Below are 16,988 nucleotides of genomic sequence, written 5' to 3' on the forward strand. Positions count from 1 at the left end.
TCTTGGTGCAGCTGTTATGATGTAAGGAGTGGAGCCTTAGGTATTTGCCAGGATGGGGCAACCCAATTCACTGCTTTGTGGCACTGTAGGTGGGGGAGGGGTTGGAGAGGGAACAGTGCCACTTGCTGAGCTCCATTTCCAGTCACTCCCGCCACTTCTCATATGCAATTGGCACCTTTCTAACTGCTTCCCTGGTGTTAAATCCCAGAGTGGGTGGGTTTACATACTTTCTAGGGCTGTGTAAGTTCTTTAAACAGGCTCTCTTGATAGACTGGCAGTTTCTTCCACTGCCCCAACCCCACTGGTTTTTACAGCCAGGAGTTAATGGGGCTTTATTTCCCTGGCAGTATAACCCTGGGCTGTGCTGTCTAGCCTGGGGCTGGGATGGCTCACTCCCTAGGTTTCCCTCCTGGTTTTTATCTACCACCGGTGAATGTGGCAGTGCCCGTTCTGCCAGCCACCACTGCCTCGTCACCACCACACTGCTTCCTCTCCACCCTGGCTCCCCATCTCTGCCCCTCCTACCCATCTGGATGAATATTATCTTCTTTAAATCCTTGGTTGTTAGACTTTCATACAGTTCGATTTCCTGGCACTTCTAGTTGTATTTTATTTTGGAGTTAGTTGTGATCCTTCTTATGGCTGTGTAAGGTGGCAAAGTGTGTCTACTTATGCCTCCATCTTAGCCAGAAGTTTATTTTAAAATGTTTTAAGTAGTCTTTGTGTGAATGGTGTGTGTGTGTGCATGTGTATTTCAAATTCACTATATAAAATAATAAGCTTGCTTGTTTCCTTTTCACAGGTTGGTGTTAGCATCAAAATGAGCAGTTTTAATCTTACAAGAATAGTTACCTTGACTCCTTTTTGTACCATTGCAAATAAGTCATCATTAGAACTAGAAGTTGGTGAAATTGCATCTGATGGCTCAATGCCAACTAATAAGTGGAACTATATTGCTTCTTCAGAGGTAAATTTTTTGTTTAATATAACTGGCTCCTACAATGTACAAATACCTATAGACATAAGAATTGTATATACCTCTTTGTCATACTCACTTTTCTGTTATGTTAGTGTTAAATGTATCAGCCAACCTTGACTTTGCTTATACATTGTAAGCATATGTTAAAAAAATTGTTGATGGTTATTTACTGCTAGCCAAGTCTGTATGGTAACACTGCTTCTCCAGTTCTTCCCTTTTTTTTTAAGATTTTATTTATCTATTTTTAGAAAAAGGGAAAGGAAGGGAAAGAAACATTGATCAGTCTCTTCTCACAAGCCCTCAACCAGGGACCTGGTCTGCAAACCAGTCATGTGTCCTGACTGGGAATTGAACTGGTGACGTTTCAGTCTGCAGGCTGGAACTCAGTCCATGAGCCACACCAGCCAGGGCTCTAGTTCTTCCTATATGTACAAAATGTGAATATAAATATAATGTACTATGTATTGTTTCAATAATTACGATAATGTATTCTGCATTCAAGAAGCTTATAATCTTGTTAGAGGGCTTAAGACTCATAAATTAATAATTGGGAAATAAAGGTAATATATACCAAGTTATAGGTGGTTGTAAATTTCTGAATAAATTAGCTGAAAGTCTCCTTGAAATTTTCCTAAAATTCAGCTCCTTACTTTACAGAGAAGGAAATTTAATCTCATATCGTTCTCAGGTTGAAGAGGTCACTGGATGTTGGGATCACTGTGGTCTTTGTGGAAGGGGAAGTTGCACAGACGACATAGGGCCCGAGCTGAACTTTGCAGGCTGAGGAAGATTGGCAGTGGTGGGGAGAATGAGGGGAAGAGTGGGGGAGAGGGCAGGTTCAAGACCAGCATTAGTACTTCGATTTGCTTGTTTTTAACCAAACCAGCTGACCTGAAGGGATAGAGCCATTCTTCTATTCATCTCAAAAAGAAAATTTTTAAATCATTTAGCAACAAATTCAAGAGGAAGGATTCCAGTGATAATATAAATAAGTTTAGAGTTCCAAGAGGCATGTGCTTTCCAAGGCACTTAGTATAATCTCCCCAGACCTGGCAACAAATAAATGCTCATTATCTTTTTATATTTGATGTGGGTTTGATAAGAGTAGTACTTTTATTCAGAAACAGAATTTACCCTGTATTCTGTAACAGGGAGACCTTTTTTACTAGCCAAAATATCAATTTGACTGATAAGAAAAGTGAGGCTCAAAAAGGTATATGATTTGGTTAAAAATAAACAGCTGGGAAGATAATGTTTAGTATTCCAGCAAGGTCTGTGGTGTTTTCTTCTCTCCCTTTAGTTTTCTTTCTGGTTTATTTTGAATGAGATGTTCTGAAAGAATTCATGGTGCATTAAGAAATTAAAGTAAGACACACACAAAGATTGTGTCATTAAAATTAAAGTTTTTAAATATTTGAGACATTTGAGGCATTCTTAATCAGTAAGTTCTAAAGTTCCTCATATTGTAATTATTTCCTAAGGACATAGAATAATATATATTCTTCTGATGGAGTTTCTTTGATTTCCTAAATAGTCATACCATCAGTCATCTTAATATGAGATGTAGAGGGAATATTTTTTAGAAAGTTAGTAATAATTGAAACAGGATTATATTTAGAATTGAAGATTTTACTAGCCACTATCTTATTTATACCACAGAATTGTTTTAAGACTGATATTCTTTTATATTTTCAGTGTCTTCCGTTTTGGCCTGAAAATCTGTCAGGCAAACTTTGTGTCAGAGTAGTGGGCTGTGAAGGATCATCCAGACCATTCTTTTACAACAAGCAGGATAATGGCACTTTATTGAGCTTAGAAGATCTGGTAAGTTTTCATGTTTTAAAATACAATATTTTTATTATTAAAATTTGCATTGAAATCTTTTATTAAAACATGCCATAAAATTTACTTGTAATTATTTGAAGGTACTGCTGTATCAATATTTAATACCATGCTATATTCATGAGAGATCAGAGCCAGTCTCTATTCAGTGAGGATGTAACAAACCAACCTTTTTGTGTGTACATAGCTGATTGAGACTCCAAGTGCAGGGTGAAGCAATGCCTCAAACGTACTTTTTTCTTCCTGTAATAGAATGGGGCCCTCTTAGTGGATATAAACACTGCTGAACATTCAACTGTCATAACCTTCTCTGATTACCATGAGGGATCTGCACCTGCCCTAATAATAAACCACACACCATGGAACACCCTCAAGTACAGACAGAGGTATGCTGAAAAAAATTCATGGAAAATTTGATTTGTTTTTATTGGTCGGTCCAAAATTGCTTTTAGGAAACACTTGAGACTAAATGCGTTTCGCATTCCAAATGTTTTCAGAGTTTAGAAAGGTAATATGGAACACATGCTGTTTATTACTAATACCCTAAGCAGGTTTTGAGACAGGTCTCTATAATCAAACACATTAATATTTCTGCAGCAAAAGTTATGCATATTTATACCAGTTGGGCTAAATAAAAATGATTAATAGTCTCACATCATTTCAGGTCAGATTTTGCTGCCAAATGACTGTTGGCACCAAATTTAGAGCAAAATCTGTGGACTTTTGGAGTGTTTTAAATTTTAGAATTGCATATAAGGAATTGTGAACCTGTTTAAACATTACTTTTCTTTTATAATATGATAATGCTTAGTGAACCTCTTTCTATAAATGTATATCTAAGGTGTTTTTTTTGTTGTTGTTGCTTTGTTTTCTCTTTGGTAGGGATAGTAAAAGATTAAGTGGGTGGACATTGAGTAGATAGTACAGACTGATAGGAATTCTTTGGGTCTTGCCTGTGCTGTCATTTGGCTTGGATGATACCTGTGTCGCAGCCTGTGAAGGCCAGGCAGGTTCACGGGATCCGGGCAGACAGAAGAACATTCATGGAGCTGTTGGGATGTCTGGCATGCCTTTATTCAAGGGTGGGCTATCCAGGCATGCTGCAAGCTGCGTGTCCCCCTGCATGCCACCTGTCCTTTCTACGTGGCACCCAGCTGGGATTTCCTACCCTCTTAAATAGTAAAACACAGATAAAGCCAGCAGGGTGCCAGCAGAGCTTCATACTATGGATGCGAGCCCACTCAAGGCTATGGGAACAGTTTATCAGACCCAGTCTCAAGACTATGAGAACACTACTTATCAGGCCCATTCTCAAGGTAATGGGAAACTGCTTCGCTTAGTTGCCCAGACACCTGGGTGAGGAAGCCAGCCTGCCACCATTTACCTTATAATACCATTATGTAATGATAGTTTTAAACCCTTACAATATATAATATTTTATATTTGCAAAGAATTATAAATCTGCAGTTATTATAAAATAGTTTTACACATACAATTATTTGTAAATATAAAATAATGCCTTTCAGATTTGTCTGTCTTTTCCAAATTCTCACTTGAGGATATGTTTATTGATTTTAAAGAAAGAGTGAAGGGAGAGAGAGAGAGAAACATCAATTGGTTGCCTCCTGTACATACCCCACCCAGGGGTCAAATCTGTCACCTAGGTATGTGCCCTGACTGGGAATGGAACCCACAGCCTTGTGGAGTAGGGGATGATGCTCCAACCAGCTGAGCCACCCGGCCAGGGCCAGGATTGGGTGTTCTTAACTCTCATGGCTTGGGTTGAATTCACTGAGAAATTTAAAAGTGCAGACTGAGATTGAAACCTAAGTGGGTTACTTTTTTTTTTTTCATTCTCTGGTAAGTTTTTTATGTTATATAGATCAGTACTTCTTCAACTTTAATGATCAATTTCAAAATCCCCTGGGAATCTTGTCGAAGTGCAGACTTTGCTTTAGTGGGTTTCGATGGGGTCCAGGATTTTGCGTTTCCAGCAGGCCCCCAGGTAATGCTGATTCTTCTGGCCCACAGACCACACTTAGAGTGGCAACAGCAGGGACCCAGTTATTTCTTTCTCTGCAACTCATATTTTTTATGAATTACATTTTATTAGAAAGCTTAAATTTAAGCACTGCTGCTATTAATAGCTTTTTCTACAGGTGTGCTCTCTCATGCCAGTCTGTTTACCTCAGTGATCTTACCTGCATCTATTGAGAATACTGCAACCTCAGCAAGGGCAATATTCTGTTACCTCAGGTTTCAAAGCCATTTGCTTACTGGGCATTTTAGGGTACTTATTTTTAAGCAGAGTTGTGTTTTATTAACAAAGGCAATGGTATAAGATTTTTGTACCAATACCTACTTCAATAAAACACAGGTCTGGATTTCTTGAGGCCAAGATATTTTAATCTTCCCTTGGTTGTGTTTTCAGTGGGACACAGGAAGAAGTGGAATTGCTGCCAAGACAAGCTCGACTTTTTGCCTGGGCAGATCCTACTGGTACCAGAAAACTTACATGGAGATATGAAACAAACACCGGGCAACAGGATCTCTTAAAGGTATCGTGTGATGTGATGATGGCAAAGGAAGTAAACACGCTAACTCCACTCTGTTATCTGTAGTTTTTGAACTAAAAATGAATTGGAAATATTTCAGAATAAGTTACTCTTGAACTTCAGATTGCAAATAGTTCACACCAATATTTTATCTTAGATATGTCAAAATAATGGATTTACTATTTAAAAAACAGGCCACCTTCATCTTGCCCAAGTGAAGATCAGCAAAGTACTTTCTTTTTTCTTTTTTTTTACTTGATTTTAAAAGGAAGGAATTTTAAGGCTAAATGAAAAACAGCTTTATTCAGAACATGTGCGTATCCGTGTTGGCTGTGAGGTTTTAGGCATGCTTTCCCAATCAAGGCCATCTTTTCCTAATTAAAGGAGCCTTAGAGTATGCAGATTCTCCCATATGAATTTAACGAAATATGTGTTGAAACAATATTTTGGTAAATTAATCATTTGTTATTTCTTAGACTCTTAGATTTTGAGAAGGGCTTGAGAATTTATCTACCAACCTATCTCTGATAGAAATTACTCTTGCATAATGATCAATCATTTAGTTGCTATAGGAATATATTCTATCATGAAAAGTTCATACAGAAGCATATTCCATTGTCTGATAATGCCTGTTATTTAAAAAAGCTTTCTTGACTTTTGCTTTAGAGTGGTAATTAGCCAACAGTGACCAAATTACCCTCTCCTGTATTCCCTCTGAAATACCCATAAAAATGAGCCTGATATAAGATTCTTGGGGAGGTTTTCACCGTGACAATTTGATGACCATCTGTTGGCTTGTGGTATGCTTTTTAGAACAGAGAAACTCTCAAGATTTGTAAGTGGTAGAGAGAGGCTTAAATTCTCTGACACTTTTAGCTCAGAGATACAGGATCTCTACGAGGGGCTTCTCTATATGGTATTACTTCCCCTCTCCTCACATTTAATGCTACTCAGCAACACAAATCCAAGAAAATAGTACAAAGACACTGAGGAGACAGTGGGAATAACATCCTGGGGAAAAATAGCAAAGTCTATATATTAAAATTTGTCAGGAAAACTGGTATAGCGTAAGCAGGGGTTGTGGTTTTTACTGTTTCTCATCTATTATCAGGAATAATTCTATTATCTAGAATCAGGCAGTATGAAAAGTAGCTACCTGCACCTCCATCAAGAGTCATCTGCCAGACTCTGAAAACTGCGGTAGAAGCAAGGCAGGTGTCCATTTTTTGTCTATTTAATTGATCTGGAAAGGAAGTTCTGCTCAGGCCCTGGTGGACAGGAAAGGGAGTTCAAAGAAAATCCATACATTATTGGCAAACACCAGGTCTGAACAGGTCTTTTCTCCTTAAGTATGAACAAATCAGAAAAAATTAACATGAGGTTTATGACAAAAATACTTCAAGAGAAAAATGTAACATTATCCTATAAATTCAGAGGGTGATTATACCTCTGGAAAATTTTTTACTACATAAGCACCAGAAGACCATTTTCAAACTGTGTGTATCCTCAACTGAGTTGTAAAGAAAGGGCAGCTGTGAAGTAGGTGAAAGCGAAGTGCCGGACGAGTGGAGAAACACAGTGTATTCCGTGCATTTTATTTATTTATATATATCATTTAATCCTCAATTTTAATTTGAGAAATAAAAGACTATAGTGTTGTAAAAAAAACTATCAATTACTAGAACTAAAATCCCTGGTAAATGAATTTTAAAGCAGTTGAGAAAATGAAAATAAAGAAAACGTTGCCATTAAAGTAAAATAGGAAGTGCAAGGGAGTATGTAAGTAGCAAACACCTCTTACTAATTGCATATAATGTACTAATGTGTTTCATATGTTATCTCTAATTCTTTTTTTATTGGGTTTATTGGGATGGCACTGGTTAACCGAACTACACAGATTCAGGTGCACAGTTCCACAGCCCATCATCTGCACATGGTGCTGTGTGTTCCCCACCCCAGGTCAAGTGTCCCTGACTGGAACTCAGAACTGCCGGTTAGAATTCAAAACCACATCTGTCCAACTTCATAGTCATGGACTTTTCCCACTAACCTGTGCTTCCGTCAGTTATGTCAGTAAGTGGAAGTGGTTTAAATTCTTTTAGTAAATGACAAAAAACACTTAAATTAAAAAATAGTATCTAACTCTAAGCTACTTGCAAGAGATCTATCTTAACCAAATTAACACCAAAAATTATAAGCATTAAGATATAGTAAAGATTTAACAGGCAAACAGATGTAAAAGGAAAGCAAAGTTCTTAATTTTAAAATCTGGACAACTCTAATTCAAAGCAAATACTGTTAAATAGAATACGATAATATCACAAAGAAGGCATGATAACTCTAACCTCACACAATGAGTGACATTGCATCAAGGTACAAAGCTTAAAATGCTGGAAGTCAAATGAAACACAGTTACCTGAGGATATTTTAACAAACCTCTTAATTTTTAACAGATAAAATAGATGACAGTGGATTAGAGAATATTTAACTTTTTAAGATTAAACCAACATACATATCAAATTTTGTAGTTTACGAAAAGAGAATTCACCATCTTAATAGGTATGTCTGAAACACTTCACAATTCAGTTGCATATTAGAGTTTAAAGAAAGTTTGATAGGCTTCTTTGACTTATGTTAAAAGCAATAGATAGTACTGGCTGATGAGGCTCAGTGGATCGAGTGCCGGTCTGGGAACTGAAAGATTATCAGTTCGATTCCCGGTCAGAGAGCAGGCCTGGGTTGCTGGTCAGGTCCACAGTTGGGGGCTTGGTGAGAGCCAGCTGATCGATGTTTCTCTCACATATGGATGTTTCTCTCCCTCCCTTCTCTCTCTCAAAAATAAATAAATACATATTTTAAGAAAATAAAAGCAGTAGATAAACTTTAACAATAGTAAAAATCACCTATTTCTATATTCTTGATAACTTCTTGTATTTGTTTTTGGGGCTTTTCCCCCAAGAAAGCATGAGATGAAAAGCACATAGTATTGCCCGTTGAAATGAACTATGGTTATATTTATGTCATGCCTAGAATGAAGAGGAATCATTATTTTAATCTCTGAAAACACCAAATAAATTTACAAGCCTCATATTTTTCAGGGTTATATGAGAATTTCAGTTAAAATTTATATCAGTGTTTGCAGTGTTATAAAGTGTTAAAACAAAAGATATTAAAACAAAAATTAGTTTCACCTGAGATCTGATAAGATTCTGAACTGTTCTGTTGTCCGTCTTGGAGACAAGTGAGCATCTGTAGCAGTGGTGCCACCCAAGGCTGTTCTCGTTTCTGCCAGGTGCCTTCTGAGCACCAACTTGGTAATTCAAACTAAGGATAAAAGAATCAAGCACTACTGATTGTTATTATTTGAAAAAATTGGTGCATGTTTTCAAATAGATTATAACTTTAATTTGTCATTTTGAGTGTTGGAGTTTTCCAATTTATAGTCTTGCTTTTTAAACTTCTCTAAAGTTTCTCAGTGACTATAGTTCATCTTTATGTAACAAAAATCATATGTGGGTTTAATGTAAAGCATCTCTTTTCCCCAGGATGAATGTGGACAGTTTCCATATGATGCCAACAGCCAGATACACTGGGTGTCATTCCTAGATGGGCGCCAGAGAGTCTTGCTTTTCACAGACGATGTTGCCTTGGTTTCCAAAGCACTGCAGGCAGAAGAAATGGAGCAGGCTGATCATGAAGTAACCTTTTCTCTTCACAGTCTTGGGCTTTCACTGGTTAACAATGAAAAGAAGCAAGAAGTCTCATACATTGGGATAACCAGGTATGGAAGAAGGAAGATAAGACATCAGAAATCTTTAAAAGACATTGAGTTCATAATATCAAATTTGATGAGAGTAAACATTTACCTGGTCTGAATTTGATATACTGTCTATTTTTTCAAGGAAACCTAACCGAACGGTTGGTTGAAAAACATGTAACATAGAAAGATGACTTACATAATGCCTTTGCCCTTACAGTGCTCATCCTCAGGCGGGAAGGAAAAGATTTGCTTCTTTCTTTGTTGTTTGTATGTATTTTTCTAAATGAATTATAAAAACACAGAGAAATGCTACAAAGAAGTATACACCACATACAATGGAAATACAAAGATAGAAGCAACTAATTTGTTTTGTGCAGCAGGAATTGGAGAAACTGGTGTGGGTCTGGGAAAGCTGACCACAGTGGGTCAGATAAATTGGAAACAGGGTTTACAGAGGAGGCAGTATTTGATGTGGGTACATAACTGTTAATGGCTTATTTAGAACTTTTAATAGTGATGGGGCCAGTTATTTCCTCTGGTTCCGCTTATGCCTGTATAAGAAAAGTATTGGAATTTATTTATTTTGATTTTTCGATTACACTAACCTTAGTAAAGTTAGGATTTGGGGAGGCTGATGGGTGGAATGGTTAATGTGACCATGTATAATCAGCATTGAATCTATTGATGTTTTTGTGTTTAGTGAACTAAAAAATTGAGTTAATAAAGAGATCATGTATATATATACTTTGTACAATGACAGCTAAGCATTCTATAAATGCTATTATAATACCATTAATACAGTATTAATACATTTATATATATGAATAATATATTCTCTTGGTTATACATTTTAGTATTATATATTATTTCTACACTAAGTATGAAAATCATTTTTAAATTATATAAATTCATTGTTTTCTCTTGTTCTCTGAGATAACTTATTTTTACTTCAACATTATATGCTGTTACAGTATTTTGTCAGATTGGCATTTATTTGTAAGGACATCTTAAAACATGATCTAAGAGAACTTGACTGTCTTTTGTCTGACACTACACATTCAGTGCACATTGAATAAGGATGTGTACTGAGGAAAAGTCAGTCAGTGACATAGTATTTTAAATTAGACATAATTTTTTGAGCAGTTTCAGGTTCACAGAAAAACTGAGTCTACAGTTCCCATATACTCCCCACATTTTCCCTATTAATAACATCTTGAAATAGTAATATTTATTGCTATTGATGAACTAATAATGATACATTATTATCTAAAGTCCCTTGTCTGTGTACGAGATGCACGTTGTGCATTATAAGTTGTGTGGGTTTTGACAAATGTGTGACGTGTGTCCACCATTACAGTGTCACGCAGAGAATTTCGCTACCCTAAAAACCACCTGTGCTTCGCTGTTCATCCCTACTTCTCTCCCCTGAACCTCACATTTTTTTTACTGTCTCCAAAGTTTTGCCTTTTCCAGGATGTCATATTATTGTAATCATACAGTTTTTAGCCTTTCTAAGTAGACTTCTTTCACCTAAAAATGTCCTTTTAATGTTCCTCATTTTCTTAAATCTGCAAGTTGGTTTCATTTGACTTTATTTTTTTTCCATTATCATTTATTCTCCTTATACTCTCTTACCCCCAGTCACAACACTGTTGTCCATGTCCATGTCCATGAGTGCTTTTTCCTTTTTGCTGGATCCCTCCACCCCCAACTGCCGCCTCCAACTCCTCACTTTGGAGCTGTCAGTCTGCTCTCTACCTATGAGTCTGTCCCTGTCTTGATTGTTAGTTCAGTTTGTTCATTAGATTCCACATATGAGTGAAATCATTCAGTATTTGTCTTTCTCTGACTGGCTTACTCATTAGCATAATGTTGTCCAGGTCCATTTATGCTGCCTCAAAGGGTAAAATTTTCTTTTCTTTTTTATTATGGCCAAGTAGTATTCCATTGTGTAAATGTCCTATAGTTGTTTCATCCACTCATCTACTGATGGATACTTGAAGTGCTTCCTTATCTTGGCGATTGTAAATAATGCTGCAGTAAACACAGAGGATGCTTATGTTCTTTCAAATTCGTGTTTTGGGTTTCTTTGGATAAATTCCAAAAAGTGGAAATGCTGGGTTATAAGGAAGTTTCATTTTTAATTTTTTGAGGTATCTTTATACTAGTTTCCACAGTGCTTGCACCAGTCTGCATTCCCAACAACAGTGCAAAAGGGTTCCCCTTTCTCCACATCCTCACCAGCCCTTGATTGTTGATTTATTGATGATCATCACTGTGACAGGTGTGAGGTGACATCTCAATGCGGTTTTAAATTTGCATTTCTCTGATGATTAGTGTGATGTTGAGCATCTTTTCACGTCTATTGGCCATCTGTATGTCCTCTTTGAAGAAGTGTCTATTCAGGTCTTTTGCCCACTTGTTATTGTTATTTGTTTGTTTTGTGGTGTTAGGTTTTATAAGTTCTTTATAAATTTGGATATTTACTCCTTATCGGATGTATTGTTGGCAAATACGTTCTCCTGTTCAGTGGGTTGTCTTTTCATTTTGTAGATGGTTTCCTTTGTTGTGCAAACACTTTTTAGTTTGATGTAGTCCCATTTGTTTGTTTTTTCTTTTGTTTCCCTTGTCCAAGAAGACATATCAGAAAAAATATTGCTGCAAGAAATATCCGAGATTTTACTCCCTATGTTTTCTTCTAGAAATTCTGTGCTTTTGAATTCTAAACTTTAAGTCTTTAATCTTTAATCCACTTTGAATTTATTCTTGTGCGTGGTATAAGCATTTTTTTATGGCTTGATAACTTTTATTTTTATCACTGAATAATATTTCATGTCTGGATATGCCACATTGTATTTATTTCTGCACTGAAAGATAATCTCGGTTGCTTCCAAGTTCTGACAATTATGAATTAAGTTACAGTAAACATTCACGTGCAGGTTTTTGTGCAGACATAAGTTCTCAACTCATTTGGGTAAATACCAAGGAGTGTACTTGATAGATCATATAGTAAGAGTGCATTTAGTTTTGTAAGAAACTGCCAAATTGTCTTCTAAAGTGGCTGTACTAAGTTTGCATTCCCACCAGGAATGAATGGCATTTCCTGATGCTTCACACCCTTGCCAGCATTTGGCATTGTCAGTGTTCCAGATTTGGCTGTTCTAATAGAAGTATAGTGGTATCTTGCTGTTTTCATTTGTAGTTCCCTAATTACCTATGATGTTGAGCATCTTTTCATACACTTAATTGCCATGTGAATATTTTCTTTTGTGAAGTTCAAATCTTTTGTATATTTTTTAATGTTATGTTTTCTTTTATTGTTGACCTTATTTCAGGTGTCCCCTAATCTTACCCTTGAGTTTCAGGAATTCTTTTTATATTTTGTGTACCAGACTTTTTCCAGATTCTTTTTTTTTGCTAATGTTTCTTCCAGTCTGTGCTTTAAAAATTGATTTATTGATTGATTGATTTATTTATTTATATAGGCAGAGGGAGAGAAACATCAATGTGTAGTTGCTCTTGCACATTCCATACCAGGGAGCCTGGCCCACAAGCTAGGCATGTGCCCTGAGTAGGAATCAAACCAGTGACCTTTTGGTCCACAGGCCAGCACTCAATCCGCCGAGCCATACAAATTGGGGCTGTGGTTTGTTTTTCTACTCTTTTAATGGTGTCTTTTGTAGAGCAGTAGTTTTTAGTTTTAATGAAGTTTAGTATCAATTTTTCTCCATGGATTGTGCTCTTAGTGTTATATCTTAAGTCATTGCCCTGTGTGGCTCAGTTGGTTGGGGGTCATTCCCCAAAGTGAAAGGTCACTGGTTTCATTCCTGGTCGAGGCACATGCCTGGGTTGCAGGTTTGGTCCCCAGTCAGGGTGTGTACAAGAGGCAACTGATAGGCGTTTCTCTTTCACATTGATGTTTCTCTCCTCTTTCTCCCTCCTTTCCTCTTTTGCTAGAGATAAATAAATAAAATCTTTTTAATTGTCATACTCTAAGTCACTTTGACTCTCTGCTATGTTACCTTCTAGGAATTTATAGCTTTGTGTTCAATATTTAGGTCTATAATTTTTTTGAGTTAAAGTTTGTGACATGTGCAAGCTCTGCCTAGATTTATTTTTCACACGCGAATGTCCAGTTATTCTATCACCATTTATTGAAAAGACTGTCCTGTCCTTTTTTATTGAATTGGTTTTGTTTCTTTTCAAAGATTGCTTGATTATATTTGTTTGGGTCTATTTCTGGACTCTATTCTGTGTGTGTATCTATTCTTTCACCAGCGTCACACTCTGTTGATTACTGTAGTGTTCCAGCAATCTTGAAGTCAGGAAGTATCAGTCCTCCAACTCTTTTCTTATCCAATATTGCGTCGACTATTTTGAGTCTGTTGCCTTTCAATATAAATTTTAGAATCAGTTTTTTTTATATCCACATAATAATTAGCTGGGATTTTGATTGGGCTTGCATCATATCTATAGGTGAACTGGGGAAGAACTGATATTTTGACAATAGTTAAGTCATTGTATTTATGTACATGAATATTTCTGTTTATTTAGATCTTTGATCTCTTTTAGAAGACTTCTATAGTTTTCCTCATGTAAATCTTGTACAAATTTGTTAAATTTTGTTTATACTGAAATACTTCATTTCTTTGGTATTAATGGAAATGTTCCCATGTTTTTTATTTAAGTTCCAGTTGTTTGTTGCTGGTAGAGAAGAAAGCAATTGACTTTTATATATAACCTCATATCTTGAAACTTACTAGTTACAGGAGTTTTTGGTTGATTCTTTGTGATTTTCTCCATAGACATTCATGTTATCTGAGAACAAAGACAGTTTTACTTATTTCTTCCCAATCTGTATACCTTCTACTCTATTTTCTTGTCTTACTGCATTATCTAGTATTTCCTTTACAGTGTTGAATAGGAGTGGTTAAGAGTAGATAGCTTTACTTTTTTCTTAGCCAAAAATCATTTAATTTCTGACCATTGAATATAATTAACCACAGGTTTTTTGTAGATCTTCTGTGTCAACCTGAAATCAAGTTCCCCTTTTCATCCTAATTTGCTGCAGAGTTTTTTTACCATGAATTGGTGTTGGATCTATGTGATTTATAATAGATATTTTATTCATTACCTTCATTGACTCTTGTTCCCTGTACACATTATATAGTGTGGACATTGTAAACACTACCAGCACTGACCAGCTGCATAGATAAAAATATGGTGAAGTCGTATTTTATCATTATGCCAACAGTATAATTGGGAATTAGCAAAGTATGGCCCATGAGCCTGTCTAACCTGCTACTTGTTTTTGTGCAGCCCTTGATCTAAGAATAACTTTTTAATATTTTTAAATAGTTGATTAAAATCAAAAGAAAAATTATGTTTGTCACGTGAAAATTGATATCAACTTGTGATAGAAAAACATTTCCCCTTGCTTCTTTACTTTATGTTCTTTTATAACACAGGTATACTTCGGTGTTTAAAAAATCTCGTATATAAATACAATTTTAATAGAAGACTGATAGTTGCAATGATGTGGAGTTGAATGACAGTTTCACAAACTGAAATACATATTGCTAATTTAATTTTCTTTATGAATTATTTTAGTTCTGGTGTTGTTTGGGAGATGAAACCAAAACAGAAATGGAAACCTTTTAGTCAAAAGCAGATAATGTTACTGGAACAATCCTATAAGAAACATCAAGTAGAAAGAGAACATGGCTGGATTAAACTAGACAATAATTTTGAGGTATTTCAAATTTTTTGTCTTCTTTCATATATGTATTTTGTTGATGGTTGTGGTAAGTGAAATTTCATCATCCAAGTAAAAGTCAGTCTGTAGAAGCTAATTTATTAGTAAACACTGTTTATTAGTAGGATTGGCATGGCATGACTAACATTTATTAGTACATTTTTAATTAAAATATATTGTTACTAAGTCATATACTATGATACATTTTAATAATTTCTATTTACAAGGCAGATAGTTTCATGGAATTTGCTTTGTTTTTAGTAAGATTATGGAGAAATTAAGACTGCTTGAAACTTCTTTATATATTTTGAATAATACCCATATATTTCCTAATAAAGACTGCACAAAATTAAATATTTTTAATGATGGAAAACCTATAGAAAACTCACTCAATTAAATTTATTAAATGTGAATGATAGTTGGACATGGGTAGATGTCCACAAATAAAGGGTTTTTCCTACATTGGTCTTTACAGTGTTGACTCTGAAAGTTCATTTTGCTCCAGGAAGACCCCAGAATCTTGACTGCAGTTTCAGGCTTGTTCTGATTCAGTCATACAGTTTAGGTTACTCTTTGTCTCTGATGTCTTGTGGTTGAGTTCAAATTGGTCACCAGACCTGCTCCCCACCGCCACTGCTTCCCAGCAAATGTCAGCCATGCTCAAACGAATATTTTAAAAAACTGTGAAATTAGTGCCAGGCATAAATAAGCTATCAAGTATTCATTGTTTAACTCTGTTAAAACAAAGTTTAAAAATTATGTAGGATTATCTAGTATTACTGAGGTTTTTTTTAAAACTACAAAATATGGCTTATTTTAAGTATAATTTACGATATTGAGAAGTTCCCCAGTTGTTTTCTTGTTTTCCTCATAACTTTGGTAAAAAAGGGATGATTCTTCTTCAGACATTTCAGCTATAGATTACCTGAGGTAGATAACTGGGTGAGTCAGAGATTAAGATATTTTGCCTTTTCAATCTGTGAAAATCAGTTTTTAAAATGGACTACAGTGCTAATTCCCACTCATCACAAACACATGTGCTTTTTTCCTAGGTCAATTTTGATAAAGTTCCAATGGAAATGCGCCACCCTATTCAATGCCCTATAAAGCGAGATTTTTTATCAGGAATTCAGATTGAATTTAAGCAGTCACCTCACCAGAGAAGTTTGAGGGCCAGGTTGTATTGGCTTCAGGTAACATTATCATTCTCAATTCAGTACATATACAGACAGTTCCTGATTTATGTTGGTTTGAATTAAAATTTCTTGACTTTACAATGGTGCAAAAGCAATCAGCATTCAGTAGAAACTCTACTTGGAATTTTGAATTCTGTTATTTTCCCACAGTAGCTATATATAATACAATACTCTTGTAATGCTGGGCAGAAGCATTACCCTCTCCTTCCCACTCCCTTCCCCCTCTTTTCTCTTTCAAATCAATAAATAATTTAAACATTTTTAAAATAAAATAAAATCTCACATGATCCTTAGGTCAGGTATTTCCATTAATGATGTATGTGCTGTGCAATGTTAATACAGTGATGAGGATATTTATATGTTTCTTTTATTAAAAAAAAACTTGCCCTTGCTCAGGTGTATAAGGTTTTACTTATTTATTTCTTTTTCTTTTTTTTTTTAATTTATTGGGGTGACATTGGTTAATAAAATTATGTAGGTTTCAGGCGTGTAATTCTGTAGTCACCATTTGTACATTACATGGTATGTTCACCACTCCTGGTCACGTTCCCTTCCGTCACCGTGTATCTACCCTTTCCACTCTCCTGCCTCCCCTCGCTCTGCTTTCCCTCTGGTAATACTGTCCTGTGCTGTGTCTGTAGGGTTTTTTTCCTTAATCCCTTCACCTTTTCACTCAGCCCGCCACGCCCAGCCCCCTGACGGCTGTCAGGCTGTTCCCTATATCTATGAGTCTAGCTTTATTTTATTCGTTAGTAATTTTATTCATTGTATTCTACATGTAAGTGATATCATAATTTGTCTTTAATTCCCTGAGCATAAAACTCTAACATGAAACTTTTAATAGTACCACATACACACACAGGTACTTAATTATGATGAAATTAGTAGCATCTGTAATATT

At 35.7% G+C, this 16,988-nt stretch overlaps 1 protein-coding gene across 1 annotated transcript in view; it reads left to right on the top strand.

Annotated features, from left to right (window-relative positions):
- VPS13C (vacuolar protein sorting 13 homolog C) overlaps positions 1-16,988 on the top strand; it is a 176,367-nt gene that overhangs the window by 134,914 nt on the left and 24,465 nt on the right. Inside the window, exons 61-67 of the mRNA XM_037151046.2 lie at positions 803-967; positions 2,675-2,803; positions 3,074-3,207; positions 5,253-5,379; positions 8,922-9,157; positions 14,747-14,888; positions 15,944-16,084. Of these exons, the coding sequence (XP_037006941.2) occupies positions 803-967; positions 2,675-2,803; positions 3,074-3,207; positions 5,253-5,379; positions 8,922-9,157; positions 14,747-14,888; positions 15,944-16,084 (1,074 nt within the window). The remainder of the gene's footprint in view (positions 1-802; positions 968-2,674; positions 2,804-3,073; positions 3,208-5,252; positions 5,380-8,921; positions 9,158-14,746; positions 14,889-15,943; positions 16,085-16,988) is intronic.

The sequence above is a fragment of the Artibeus jamaicensis genome, unplaced genomic scaffold (assembly GCF_021234435.1).
Source record: "Artibeus jamaicensis isolate MK-2021 breed Jamaican fruit bat unplaced genomic scaffold, CSHL_Jam_final contig_548, whole genome shotgun sequence".
Taxonomy (NCBI): Eukaryota; Metazoa; Chordata; class Mammalia; order Chiroptera; family Phyllostomidae; genus Artibeus; species Artibeus jamaicensis.